This window comes from Salvia hispanica, chromosome 1 (genome assembly GCF_023119035.1).
Source record: "Salvia hispanica cultivar TCC Black 2014 chromosome 1, UniMelb_Shisp_WGS_1.0, whole genome shotgun sequence".
NCBI lineage: Eukaryota > Viridiplantae > Streptophyta > Magnoliopsida > Lamiales > Lamiaceae > Salvia > Salvia hispanica.
In genome coordinates, this window is record NC_062965.1 from 2,819,545 (window position 1) to 2,832,834 (window position 13,290).

General features: G+C 38.1%; 4 protein-coding genes across 6 annotated transcripts; 3 read left to right on the plus strand and 1 right to left on the minus strand.

The window, feature by feature from the left end:
- The first annotated feature begins 664 nt into the window (after positions 1-664).
- Positions 665-2,511, plus strand: LOC125224170 (heat shock cognate 70 kDa protein-like). Its single transcript, XM_048127532.1, has 2 exons — positions 665-866; positions 1,235-2,511. The coding sequence occupies exons 1-2, from the start codon at positions 665-667 to the stop codon at positions 2,509-2,511; spliced, it is 1,479 nt and encodes a 492-aa protein (XP_047983489.1).
- Positions 2,512-3,610: 1,099 nt separating this feature from the next.
- LOC125213406 (protein-S-isoprenylcysteine O-methyltransferase B-like) lies at positions 3,611-5,574 on the plus strand. 3 transcript variants are annotated; one of them, XM_048113935.1, is made up of 3 exons: positions 3,611-3,753; positions 4,611-4,694; positions 4,813-5,574. In XM_048113935.1, the coding sequence occupies exons 1-3, from the start codon at positions 3,735-3,737 to the stop codon at positions 5,397-5,399; spliced, it is 690 nt and encodes a 229-aa protein (XP_047969892.1). In that variant the 5' UTR covers positions 3,611-3,734; the 3' UTR covers positions 5,400-5,574. The 3 variants fall into 3 exon arrangements, with proteins under 3 accessions (XP_047969892.1, XP_047969901.1, XP_047969910.1); XM_048113944.1 differs by lacking the exon at positions 4,611-4,694 and having other exon boundaries at positions 3,632-3,753; XM_048113953.1 differs by lacking the exon at positions 4,611-4,694 and having other exon boundaries at positions 3,650-3,753; positions 4,695-5,574.
- Positions 5,575-6,489: 915 nt separating this feature from the next.
- On the plus strand, positions 6,490-11,797 carry LOC125206744 (actin-related protein 5). The gene is made up of 12 exons (XM_048106001.1): positions 6,490-6,650; positions 6,756-6,826; positions 7,238-7,362; positions 8,310-8,354; positions 9,103-9,205; positions 9,394-9,503; positions 9,611-9,720; positions 9,811-9,901; positions 9,989-10,420; positions 10,601-10,728; positions 10,806-11,151; positions 11,213-11,797. Exons 1-12 carry the CDS (start codon positions 6,550-6,552, stop codon positions 11,708-11,710), a joined length of 2,160 nt encoding a protein of 719 aa, XP_047961958.1. The 5' UTR covers positions 6,490-6,549; the 3' UTR covers positions 11,711-11,797.
- A 179-nt stretch (positions 11,798-11,976) lies between these two features.
- On the minus strand, positions 11,977-13,095 carry LOC125224180 (putative F-box protein At3g51171). Its single transcript, XM_048127543.1, has one exon. It carries the CDS (start codon positions 13,093-13,095, stop codon positions 11,977-11,979), a length of 1,119 nt encoding a protein of 372 aa, XP_047983500.1.
- Positions 13,096-13,290: the final 195 nt, after the last annotated feature.

Below are 13,290 nucleotides of genomic sequence, written 5' to 3' on the forward strand. Positions count from 1 at the left end.
AGGAACTCCGCAAATTGAGCGGCGAGTTCTGGCGAAAACATGGGCGAACTTTAGCTTGATGTTTCCGTCTTTTTTTTGGTATTTGGTTCATAGCTTCTGGACTTTAAAAATATATTTAAGTACCTAACCTTGATGTGTATTTGATAATAGCAAATTAATTATAACAAATATATTTAAGTATAATTTAAATTTTATATTCCCCTATCCTATCATTAGTATAGCTACATGTGAATATTGAGAAATGCAATTTTCATTGATATAGCTACATCTGGTCAAAAATTAAAATAATACTGTAAAAATTATTAGATATGTTTTCCAAAACTTATGATCTACTAGTATTATGTCTCTGTTACTATATAGATATTCACTTGAGTTGCAATCAATTTATGTGTATTTATTTATTTTAATCTTATGTTTTCATTTACACGAATTCTTATTATGCACATTTATTATATTTCAAATTCATGTAATAGTAAAATAATGTTAAATTAGTTTTTGAAAGATCACGGAAATGGATGCTGCCACATACTGGTTATAAATAACTCAGCGGACTCATTACAAAAACAACCTGAGCTATGTTGACCTTGGTTATTCATTTCGTGAATTCGAGTTCCTTCGTTCAAAATCTCACGGTTTGAAAGAGCATCTAAACTCGTTTGCATAAATGGCCGGAAAGGGGGAAGGACGGGCGATCGGGATCGATTTGGGCACCACGTATTCGTGTGTGGCAGCATGGCAACACAACCGCGTCGAGATCATAGCAAACGACCAGGGTAATCGCACCACGCCCTCTTGTGTCGCTTTCACCGACGACGAGTATCTCATTGGAGACGCCGTCAAGAATCAAGTCTCTAATGCCGTCTTTGGTCAGTTTTTCTCTTCTATGCACTTATTATGTCAACATTAATATAGGAAAATACAAGTTGTATACTAGTAATATTCTAATTACTATTATACTAACCAAAACGAGTAGTAAATTCAATATAGGAAAATTACACCCAAATAAATAAAATTAAAGTCGATGAAACCTTTTAGATTGATGTATATATCGTCCCTAACCCTAACATTTAGAAAATGTATATTTTTCTATTACAAAATCAATGCGTATAGAGAGGCTCAATGGGGGACGTTGAAATATGTAACTAACATTTGGAGAGATAAAGAGAATGGATTTTTCATTCTAACCATATGTTGTATTTGGAGTATTATTTATTATTACTACTTTGCTTTGCAGATGTAAAAAGGCTAATTGGCCGCAAATTCAATGATCCAATGGTTCAGAGTGACATGAAACAATGGCCATTCAAGGTCATTCCTCACCCCACCAACAACAACAAGCCTATGATAGTAGTGACCTACAAAGGAGAGGAGAAACAATATTCAGCTGAGGAGATCTCTTCAATGGTGCTCTCCAAGATGAAGGGTATCGCCGAGGCTTATCTTGGATCATCTGTCAAGAATGCTGTTGTGACCGTGCCTGCTTATTTCAACGACTCTCAACGTCAGGCCACCAAGGATGCTGGAACCATTGCCGGCCTCAATGTTATAAGGATCATCAATGAGCCTACTGCTGCAGCCATCGCTTACGGTCTGGATAGAGAGGGTAGTGTGGCTAAGAATGTGCTGATTTTCGACCTTGGTGGTGGCACGTTCGATGTGTCTGTGGCTAGGATTGAGGCGGGCATCATTGATGTGAAGGCTATTGCCGGTGACACTCATCTTGGAGGTCAAGACTTTGACAGTAGGATGGTGAATCATTTCGTGAAAGAGTTTGAAAGGAAGCACGGTAAGGATATTAGTACGAATCCGAGAGCTGTTAGGAGATTGAGGAGTGCTTGTGAAAGGGCCAAGAGAGTCCTTTCCTCCACTCCCCAAACTAATATTGAGATTGAATCTTTGTTCGAGGGGATTGATCTGTTTTCGAGTATCACTCGTGCTAGGTTTAATGAGCTCAACATGGATCTGTTCAACAAGTGTATGAAACTGGTTGATAAATGCTTGAGTGATGCAAAGATGAGGCGGAGGAGTGTGGATGAGGTGGTGCTGGTGGGCGGGTCGAGTAGGATTCCAAAGGTGCAGGAGATGTTGAGGGAGTTTTTCAATGGGATGGAGGCGTGCAAGAGCATCAATCCAGACGAAGCAGTGGCGTATGGTGCTGCAGTGCTGGCAGCCAAGTTTAGCGGCGAAGGCGATGAGAATGTGCAAATCCTCATTCTTTCCGATGTTACTCCGCTGTCACTTGGTCTTAGAGGTTATGACGATGCGATGGATGCATACATTCCGAGGAATACACCAATCCCAACAAGGATGAAGGCTGATGCTTTCAAAAAGAGGTGTTTTGATGAGAGGGATGACAACATTTCCAGAGGAACACTGTGGATGAAGTGGATTGAGTATAAGGAGACTTTACTCTTGTCTCTTATTACGGGGTTGATTTTCTTTTTTGTTCTAAAAAGAGCAACTAAATCCACTCTTACTGAAGCGGAATTATATCTTATATTTAATAAATAAATAGAATATCATCAGAATGTATCGTTTACATCATACACTCGTGCATATCCGAGGAGAAACATCTAAAGCTTGCCCACAAGGAGACTGGGCAAACCAAAACCATGGGCAAGTCCATGCACATTGCAAAGAACAACAAAATCAAACAAATAAAAAGAGCATCATCTTTAGACACCCACCGCAATCCAAAGTGGGCGGGCCTCGTTAAAAGCATATCAATTCAACAAATTTGTATTTCCCATTTAACCTAAACTAAATGTACTAGTAATTTGGGAGTACATAAACTATACTCAAATGCACTGAGCAATTAAACAAAAGCAAACAAAAATAAAATATTTACCAAAATAATTATACAACGTTAATTATAGAATACTCCCTCCGTAGTCATTAGATGTCCCATTTCTTGGTGGCACGGATTTTAAGAAATGTTAAAAAAATTGGGTGGAAAAAATTAGTGGAATACGAGTCTCACTTGTATATATTAGTTTTAAATTAAATATGATGGAATGAGTTAGTGGATGGTGAGACCCTATTACCATTTATGATAAAGTGAACCGAGACTCCTATTCACGGACGGACTAAAATGTAAAAACGAGACTCTATTCGCGGACGGAAGGAGTAATAATTTTATACCGCGATGGCATAAGTTTTGGGTAAGTCCTTAGTTAGAATATTAGTTTATCTAATTATTACTCCTCCGTCCCAGATAATTCGTCCCAATTTTTCATTTTGGTCCGTCCCACATAATTTGTCCCACTTCACATTTTACCATTTTTGATAGTGGACCTCATATTCCACTAACTCATTCCTACTCATATTTTATTATAAAACTAATATATAAAAATAGAACTTACATTCCACTAACTTTTTCAACCCACTTTTCATTACAATTCTTAAAACCCGTGCCCTGTCAAAGTGACCCGAATTATCTAGGACGGAGGGAGTAATTTGTCATATTTTTCATTCATAAAAAACATTCTTATTTTAATATTACTATATTTCGATTCATCCATTAAAATTTATTCTATTTAAGAAATCTTTTAATTGGGTAAAATTCCCAAAATAGGGGCAGTCTGGGTGGGCCCGAGTATATCGTCTTTCTATATGAGTAAAATTCAGCCTTCACCTGTGAGCTTTGATGCTTTGATTTGAGATAAATCGGCCGAGTCAAAGTTCGTATCCGCCGCGGCAGCAATCATCTCCGCCTCCGTGCCGCCGCCGCGCCCATGGCTTCACCGAAATCAGGTGATTTTAAGTTTAAATCAAAACGGCAGGATTTTGAGATATGTCGTCGGTATGCAAATCCTATATGCATCGGTGTTTGTGCATCTCTGTGAATCTAATTGGGGTTTCGATTGCTTTTGAATTCGAGAATTATTTGCTAGACGCAGTTATCATTTTCGAGTGGACTAATTTGTAAACAATTAAGACTAAACTTGAGGGGTTTATGCTATGAAATTAATTAATTATCCACATCTTTCTTATGAAACAGGGTTAGACATATTATTGTGTTAAGCAGGAAAGCTAACCTTGATAGACACTCTATGCATATGTTTTGGCTACTAGGTAGAAAGAGTTAGGAGACTTTTTCAGCTCTCAATGCAACAAAATTGTTGTTAAATATAGTCGAAATGCGGAAATGTAAATACTGAAATGAAAAAACAAAGAAGAGCTTGAGGAATTCTACATTGTATTGGCTTAGTTGATTATATAGGAGAACATAGCTTGTATTCTTCCTATTCGAAGAAGGCATCTTGCCTAGATTGATTGTGCATAAACTCTAGCATTTAATAAGGGGAAGTTGATCTATTCATAGTCTTTGTTTTGTATTCATTATGATTCTATGCACATTGAGCTTTGTCATCTTCGTTGATTGGTGCCTCCGTAAAAAAATACCCCCTAGATCTCAATTAGGAATAAGGTGGGATATGCTGATTGGAGCTGCGGTCTTTAGTGTGGTTTTGTTAAGAAAAGAGTTCATCCCGAAACACTTTTACTTTAATGGAGCTCTTTGCTGAAGAAGTTATTTCCTATGTGCAATACAGACTAATGCTTTCAATCACTTGACAATCAGTGTGACTTTATGCTTGTGCTATGTTCAGGGATGTCATTTATAGTGCCTTTATTGAATAACGTGGAGCCCCGCGTTTCATCACTAATATATTGCTTCTCTACAATCACTTCAGGTCTGGAATAATCCAACACAACTTATTAAAAAGTTTCCTTGTTTGAGGGCCGTTCAGTGTCCGAAACTTGTTTTTATCCTGAGGAAAGACTTTTTTTTGGTGTTCTGAAAAATGACAGAGATCTTCAGCTTCACGGCATCCAGACAGTTATTGCAATTTTTCTCTGCCATATTCCTTTTCCATGGTTCTGAATATCTCCTAGCAGTCTTCTTTCACGGGAAAAACAGTGTAACTCTAGGGTCTCTTTTAATCAGCAAAAACTATGTTGTGGCCATGGTTGGCTCCCTGGTGGAGTACTTAGTTGAAGTTTATTTCTTCCCCGGGATGAAAGAACACCGGTTTATAAGCAACACAGGTCTTGCCTTGGTAGTTGTTGGTGAACTAATGCGCAAGTTGGCTATTATAACTGCTGGAAGGTCCTTCACTCATTTTATACGGAGATCTCGTGAGCAAGATCATGTATTGATCACTCATGGAGTCTATAAGTACATCCGGCATCCAAGTTATTGTGGCTTCCTTATATGGTCCGTTGGTACCCAGGTAATGCTGTGTAATCCAGTATGTACACTTGGATTTGCAGCAGTCGTGTGGCGTTTTTTCCAGCTGAGGATACGATATGAGGAGTATTTCTTGACACAGATTTTTGGTTCTCGTTACGTGGAATATGCTAGACGGACGACTTCTGGGATCCCATTTGTAAAGTGATGAATGAACTTACCCTCTAATTGATCGCTTGCCTGTAGTTGTGTTCTAACTTATAAGGCGTTTGAATACTTTTGAGTTGCATTCAATATGATCTGATTATTAGTAAATCAGTAATTGCTGTGTAATGCCATTGCATCTTTGACTGTTAGCTCTTTTTTGGTCACTTGTTTGATAATTTTGGGGAGTTGTGAGTTTTGGGATTGGCAAAAAACAAAATTTGATTGTAGTCTGTAGATGTAGTTTGAGGTAGTTTGTTCAATAAACAATGTTTTTTTGTCTTTAAAAATTTAGATGACAATTTACTATAGATTCCGAAAATATTGTGAGAAATAAAATTGGGGAGACTCAAAGCTCGTTTTTTGACACAAATAGATACACACTAAAATTGTGGAGTTGAACCGGTTACATATTGGTTTTGATTTATTAGTCTTGACTTTCATCATATGATAAAATTAATATTGAATAATTTCGAACCGATTCACTCTTGTGTAATATCAGGAAAATTTAATCTTGACTAACTAAATTCCTGAGTACTACTCCATTTTTTTAGTTCTTCCATTTCATTTGATGTATTCATTAATCATGACTAACACGTACGTCGATTATAAGTGACTGTCACCATAAAAGTGTAACCAATCAAATTCATTCACAAATATTTGCCTTTCGATTTTCAAAGACCCGATACATATTCTAAAGAGTCCTCTTATTCTAAACAACAACATTATCTTCATCAACAAAAATTACTAGTCACTTACATATTTTAACGATCAATTAAAGGACGTATGCCTATAAATCATTTAGAGCATCTCCAACGGCGGATGTTGCGGAAGTCCGACCGGACGTCCGCCGAATGAAATGGTAGGACACGCCCGTCCCATTTGCCCGTCGAATGGGCTCGGACATCCGCCCGACGTCCATCTTTGTTTCCGCGTTATCCTTATGCGCAAAATGCAGAATAAAGAAAAATATTAATTATATTGAAAATACAATAAAGATTTAGAAAATGCCAAAATTAAAATGAAAACCAGACCGGCTGAAATCGGACCGCCGGTTCGCTCACTCCTCGCAGCTCCAGAAATTTGCAGACGAAAATAGAAGACGACTAGACGGATTTCTCTCTCCTCTGGCTAGAGAGAAGGAGGTAACGAAAATGCCATTCATATCGAAGATTCAGCGGCAGTCGGACTACAGGAGCTTCCCTCCAAACCACCCAATCGTCATCGACAATGGCGGCTCCTATTTCCGCATTGGGTAACCCCCAAATTAAACCCTATTTCTGCTCTTATCTAGTGAAAAAATAGCCTTTTTGCTCGTGTATGCAAAATTCATGACTAACGATTGTGGCTCCTGTTGCAGATGGGCGGGAGAGAGCGAGCCTCGCGTTATTTTCCGAAACATTATTCAGAGACCGCGCCATAAGATTACTGGTAAATTCAGAGAGCGTTGCTTATAGTGCTTCTGCTTTTATGCTCCATTGTTTTGATTTTAATTGGGGCTGAGATCATTAATTTTCTGCTCTGCAATTTGAAATTGGTAGAAACATGGCCTCTTTTTCGTTATAATTTTCTGAGCTTCTGATTCTGGAATTAACACCTGAAATGGCCACATTATCTGTTTGAGTTTTTAGTTCTATAATGTTTCCCATAAGTTGATAGGATTAGAATTAGAATGCACTCATTGATTACGAAAAAAGAAAAGAATGTGAAGCTAATGTATTTGTGATTCAGGAAAAACTCGAAAGACCTATCCGAATAGTAAAAGCTACTGTTTACTTGTGTCTTGTTACTCAACAGTCGAGGGTTGGGAGATGAGTTCTTATTTTTTTTCTTTGGGTGCAGGTGAAACTATAACAGTTGTCGGGGACCATGATCCCGCTTTACTGAAATATTTTGACTGCACAAGGTCAGGACCTCGCTCGGCTTTTGACAGCAACGTTGTTTATCAATTTGAGATAATGGAATATGTAAGGCTGTTTCACTTATTTTTGATTTACCAGTCACTTGCTGCGCTTGTATCTTTGCGGATTATTTGTAGTAATATGTTGTCTCCTCCCCATAACGAGGAAAAAAAGGGAAACGATTTGGACATTTATTTTTCTACACCATTTCAGCATGGTGCCTCTTGTGTATTAGTGAATTTGTGTTGGTTGATTTTCCATGATAGTTGATAAGATACACCTAAGAAATGCTTTAATTTTGGAGTTGCTCGTGTTTTAATATATTGGAGTCTCAAATGCACCCACCAAAATATGTATTTACTGCTTCTTCTTTTGTAAAAAAAATGTCATTTGATTCCCTCTATCAGTTGAAGCATATACGTTATATAGCTTAAATTAAGTTCAGTTATGGCAAGCTTTTTACATAATACTTGACATAATCACAGCAGACAGATTTGCAAAGTTTATCATCTACCAGTCAGGCATTCCTATTTTTGTTTAGTTTCATTGCCATGTTGAAGCTGCATACTAAATGCATCTTCTTATAATTTAATTTTTTAAAATCTTTCAGAGGTAAAACTGTTACAGTAGCATTTAACTGGAGATATGCAACATTTTAGTAGGACCTGATTCCATGAATTAGTAATAATATGAGTAATTTTATTAAAGAACTTTTCCTCAAGAGGTAATCAATTTGAACTACTCCTAGCTTATGTAGCTAACATTAGGAGAAACAAAGTCAGATTTTGTTGTTGGAAACAGATCATTGAGTTTCATTCCTTCAGTGTGATGCTAGGATATTTCATTTGTTTTTGTGTATCATTAAATTGAAATTTCTTTACTATGGACTCCCATGTCTTCACCTATATTTATAATAGCACCGCTCCTATAAATAGACATTGCTTATGAGTCTCCTTTGTAGTCCAATATGGTTTTATGAGATATAGTTCTCATATTTTTTTATGCTGATTTAGATTCTCGACTTCGGCTTCGATCGGTTGGGGGCAGATGAATCACAGGTACATATATCCACTTATATCTTTGGCCTTTCACATAATGTTTTGTTAAATCTCCCTAGGCCCGAGACTATTTGTGAAAGCCCCTCATAGATGGCCCATTGCCACCAGATTTCTCACTCACAATTATGCTTAGAACTTTCCGTCTTTCCTTAGTTTTTTTGTTTATGAACTCTGCTAATTGAATGGTGGAACCTTATCTTTCGTTTTAGAAGTTTTTGGGGAATAAATTTATACTGTGTTTTTTCACTTTGCTCATAGCCATGACACCATTTAATGTGTTGATTATAATTAACCCAGGTCTACCTCTTGATTTTTTTTTCATTTCGTATTTCACATGCTGTATAGATTAGATTCTGATACTGTTTTATATCTAATGTTCACTACATCAAATGTACCGAAGAAATTTGGGAGTTAGCTATATCTAATTGACTTTTGAATTGAGAGCTAAATATCCACCTAATAATATCATTGAAAAGAAACCTTAACAACATAACAAACTTAATGTCCTAACTGTAACTGCTGAGCTGACATGCTGGGTGATGCTTTCCTGGGCACTAATATACACCATATCCACTTTAATGGATTAGAAACATATTGCTTTGTGTTATTTTCTTCGACAATGACCTTTTGTATACCACCTTACTTTTTCATTTTATGCTGCCAATTAGATTTTCACATCTTTCAAAAGTCCAATTTTCATCTTATTAATCGTTGCTTTGATATTTCTTTCTATATCCTGGATGAACAGATCAACCATCCAGTCTTGATAACGGAATGCTTGTGCAATCCAGTACAATCCCGGAGTAAAATGGCAGAACTTCTTTTTGAGACTTATGGAGTGCCGTCTGTAGGTAAAGTTGTTCCTCATGAGAAGATGCCTATCTGTATTGGTGGTTTTACTTTTAATAGTCAAAATAACAATAGAAATCCTCCAGCTGGATATATTGCTCGAGTTTCTTAAAAAATTGTTTTTTGCCCTGAGCTTATGTTCTTGTGAATCACACTGGATCACCCTGTAAAAGATTTTACATGATTGCAGCGTTTGGGGTCGATGCAGCATTCAGCTATAAGTACAATCAACAGCTTGGCATTTGTAGTGGCGATGGACTAGCTATCTGCTCTGGATTTAATACAAGTCATGTTATCCCGGTATGTTACAATAGCGAGTAGCCTGTATGTTGTTGTGATCCAGCCTTTGAAGTCTCTGGAAAGCCAGCAATTGACTACTAATTTCTTGAATTGTTATCCAATTTTAGTTTTTGAATGGAGAACCTGTCTATGAAGCATGCTGCCGGACTAATGTTGGCGGATATCACATCACCGATTACCTAAAGCAACTTCTTTCCCTCAAATATCCTCATCATATGTAAGCGGCGTTAACTCTATTAGTCTATTCCCATGAAAAGACAAAATATAAAGTCTAACGATTCTTGTTTTCGTCGAAATCGTAAACTAGGTCTCATCTTACATGGGAGAAGGCTGAAGACCTCAAAATGGAACATTGTTATATTGCAAAGGACTATGCGTCTGAAGTTCACTTGTTTCAGGTAAACTACTTTCAGCAATGATGCCATGCAATCACATTCATGAACATTCAGCGAGAACATGGAAATAATCGTTTACTTTGATTTTAGAAAGGGGACAAGGAAGCGGAAGAAAAGACTAGGTGTTGGCAGCTTCCTTGGACTCCCGCACCAATAGAAGAGGCTCCGTCTGAGGAAGAAGTTGCTAGAAAGGCAGCTTTGAAAGAGAAGCAAGGTCAACGATTAAGGGAGATGGCTGAAGCTAAGAGGTTTAATAGGATAAACGATCTTGAAAATGAAATAAGAGACTTGGATATTCTGCTACAGAGACTCAGGAATGCATCAGAGCATGATATTCCTTCAATACTTGCAAAGACTGTGCATACTTCACAACAAGAAGTTGAATCTGCCCTGTCGAAGGCTACACAATCTTTACGGAAAGCAAAGGGAGAACCTGTTGAAAGCGTGGAGAAATCGGATTCTTCCTCTGTCGATAGATACAATCTCATTAGTATACCTGATGAGATGCTTACGCCAGAGCAGGTTCTTTGTTTCTGTTGTTACTAAATGTGTTCTGTTTTTATCGTTGCATCAATTCTCTTTCCGTCTCTCTCGTCTATTTTGGTGAAGAATTTTGAATTGCATATTAGCAGCCCTATCTCAACCATTTCTGTATGTTCTTTTGGTTTCTCTGTCTCACCTTTGAAATGCCTCTGTTGACAGATCAAGCAAAAGAGAAAACAAGTGTTTATCAAATCTACATCTGATGCAAGGCAACAGAAGAAACAGAAACAGCTCGAGGAGGAAATGGAAAGAGAGAGACAAAAGAAACTAGAGGAAGAAAGACGACTGTATGTTTTTGAGTGCTCCAACATGATTCTGATTTTCTGGTTGATCTTTTCCTGAACTCTTCCTCTGTTTAATATAGAGAAAATCCAGAGCTATATTTGGAAGAGTTGCGAGCAAAGCACCGGGATCTTTCTGAGAAAGTGGAGCAGAGAAAGAGGTTTAAGACAAATGGTGGACAGACCAATGGGAATGAGAATGGGTCAGGAGGCGTTGGCCGCGGGGAGAGGCTAAATTCGTCTCAGAGAGAAAGAATGCGCCTCTTGACCACAGCAGCCTTTGACCGAGGCAAGGGAGAGGATACTTTTGGTGCAAAAGATGAAGATTGGCAGCTCTACAAGCTGATGAGTCGGGACAACGATGATGATGACGATGATAAGCCAGATCCAGATGAAGCAGAGTTAACTCGCCTCTCTTCTAGGCTACAGGTGAGTCGCCTACTCCCCTCCGATCCTAGTATACACATCTTAGATATGACTTCCTGTGCAGGAAATCGACCCGACCTTTTTCAAACCTGAGCCCGGGTCCTCGTCTGCAGAGGCTCCTCGCTTTCGCCCTTTAACCAAAGAAGACTTCCAGATCATACTCGGAGTAGAAAGATTCCGGTGCCCAGAAATCCTCTTCAATCCAAATTTGATCGGCATTGATCAGGCCGGGATGGATGAGATGGTGGGAGTCTCTCTAAGGAGGTTGCCATCAAAAGGCAGAGACGTGGAAGATAGAATGACGGAGTCGATTTTACTGATGGGCGGAAGCTGTCTGTTCCCGGGGATGAGAGAGCGGTTGGAGGGTGGAATTCGGATGATCCGGCCTAGTGGTACGCCTATAAAGATTGCAAGATCATCGGATCCGATTCTTGATGCTTGGCGCGGAGCTTCGGCTTATGCTAGTGCGATGCAATTTCCACAGCAAACGTTTACTAAGATGGATTACGATGAAAAAGGTGAAGATTGGCTGCGAAGTTATCGACCTAGATACACTATTTGATTAGTATTATGTAGCAACAAAGATTTTTTCTGAACTTCCTATCTCATTTTAGAAAGAGAAATCAAATTTATTCCCTCAGAAACGACACTATGTCATGTTATGTGGAAAGATCCTCATGCTAAGAATATCACATATTGGTAGATGGAAACAAAAATAATCATATTAGATAGAGAAGAATAGGATTAGTGATATAAATTCCAAATACTATTACTACAAAATATACAAGAAGATAATTGCAAGATTGATATCCTTCAATCACTAAAAGTCTAAAACTGCTTCAAAAGTGAAATTAAACTTCCTACATACTCAATGATATCTTCATCAGAGACCGAGATACAACCCATCTTGAAACGTCTGATGAACTTCCGAGCACGGTAATCATACAAAATCACTTCACCCTCTCTATGACCTCTTAGAACCACACAATCATCATTCCCCCAAATTGGAATATCATCACTCCTCTCAATATCGAGCCACCAAAAAGAATATAGATTCACATTATTGACATTATTCCAAATAAGCTCACTTCCATCACCGCTCGACTCATAAACCTTCAACTTCCATCTATCTACAACGAGGATAACAAAAGAGTAGTCACCCTTCGCAAGTATCGCAGACTCCTTAAATGAGTTGTCAAGTACTTCATCACCCATTAGTGATATTGGAATTGTTCGAAACACTTCATTCTTCATGTCAAAGCTCAGTATAATCTCCTTATCGCGTTCCCTTGTGAAACCTTTCCAATGCGCAAAGGACCCATTCTTGGACAACGATTTTATGGTTTGGACGATGAACAAATCTCGATCAATATCCAATTCACTCCAAGAATTGGTCCTTGCCGAATACATATTGGCGTGCAAACTACAGTGCTTGGAGCACTGCAACAGCTGCACCACTTTGTAATCTTCGTCGAAACCCAGCCCCACAAAGTAGTCACAACATAACAACCGTCCATGAGTGTTATGGTAGTGACTAAAAAAGTAAGCATAAAGTGGTAAAATCTTAAATTGACCTAGAAAAGGATTGCATATTGCAATGTCTAACGTACCTAGAGGAGAACTTAGGCAGACTAAACCCTTAACCGCCCCGGACACTCTTAGGTCCGTAGGCGGAGGAAGAAAGTCATGCGACTTTAATGACGGCCTCCCGTTGTCTAGCAAATTTATTGATACTTTCTTCCTAACAAGTGTATGACTATCATCGATTTCGAAAGTAAACCGTAGATATACCTTCTCATCTTTGTTGTCGTTACGTCGCAACGTGTGCAGTTTAATAAAGTGTGGAGAATCAATGATGTAACACCATAATTTGCAAACAGCTCTAACTCTGAAGAGGGATTGTACATGAAGACGCAAGAGTATCTCCAACAACACATCGTTGTTCATATCTGTGTTTCTCAATATTGTATAATTCAATGAAATTGTGAGAAAGAGTCTATTATAGTGTATAATTCTGTTATTATATTTCTGTTAAGAGTCGATTTCATTCCTTTTTGGATTAGATGATTGATTTTTATTTTCTAGTGTGAACATCTAACATACATGTAACTGGCGGCGATGAATTAAATAGGGTTAACTTTG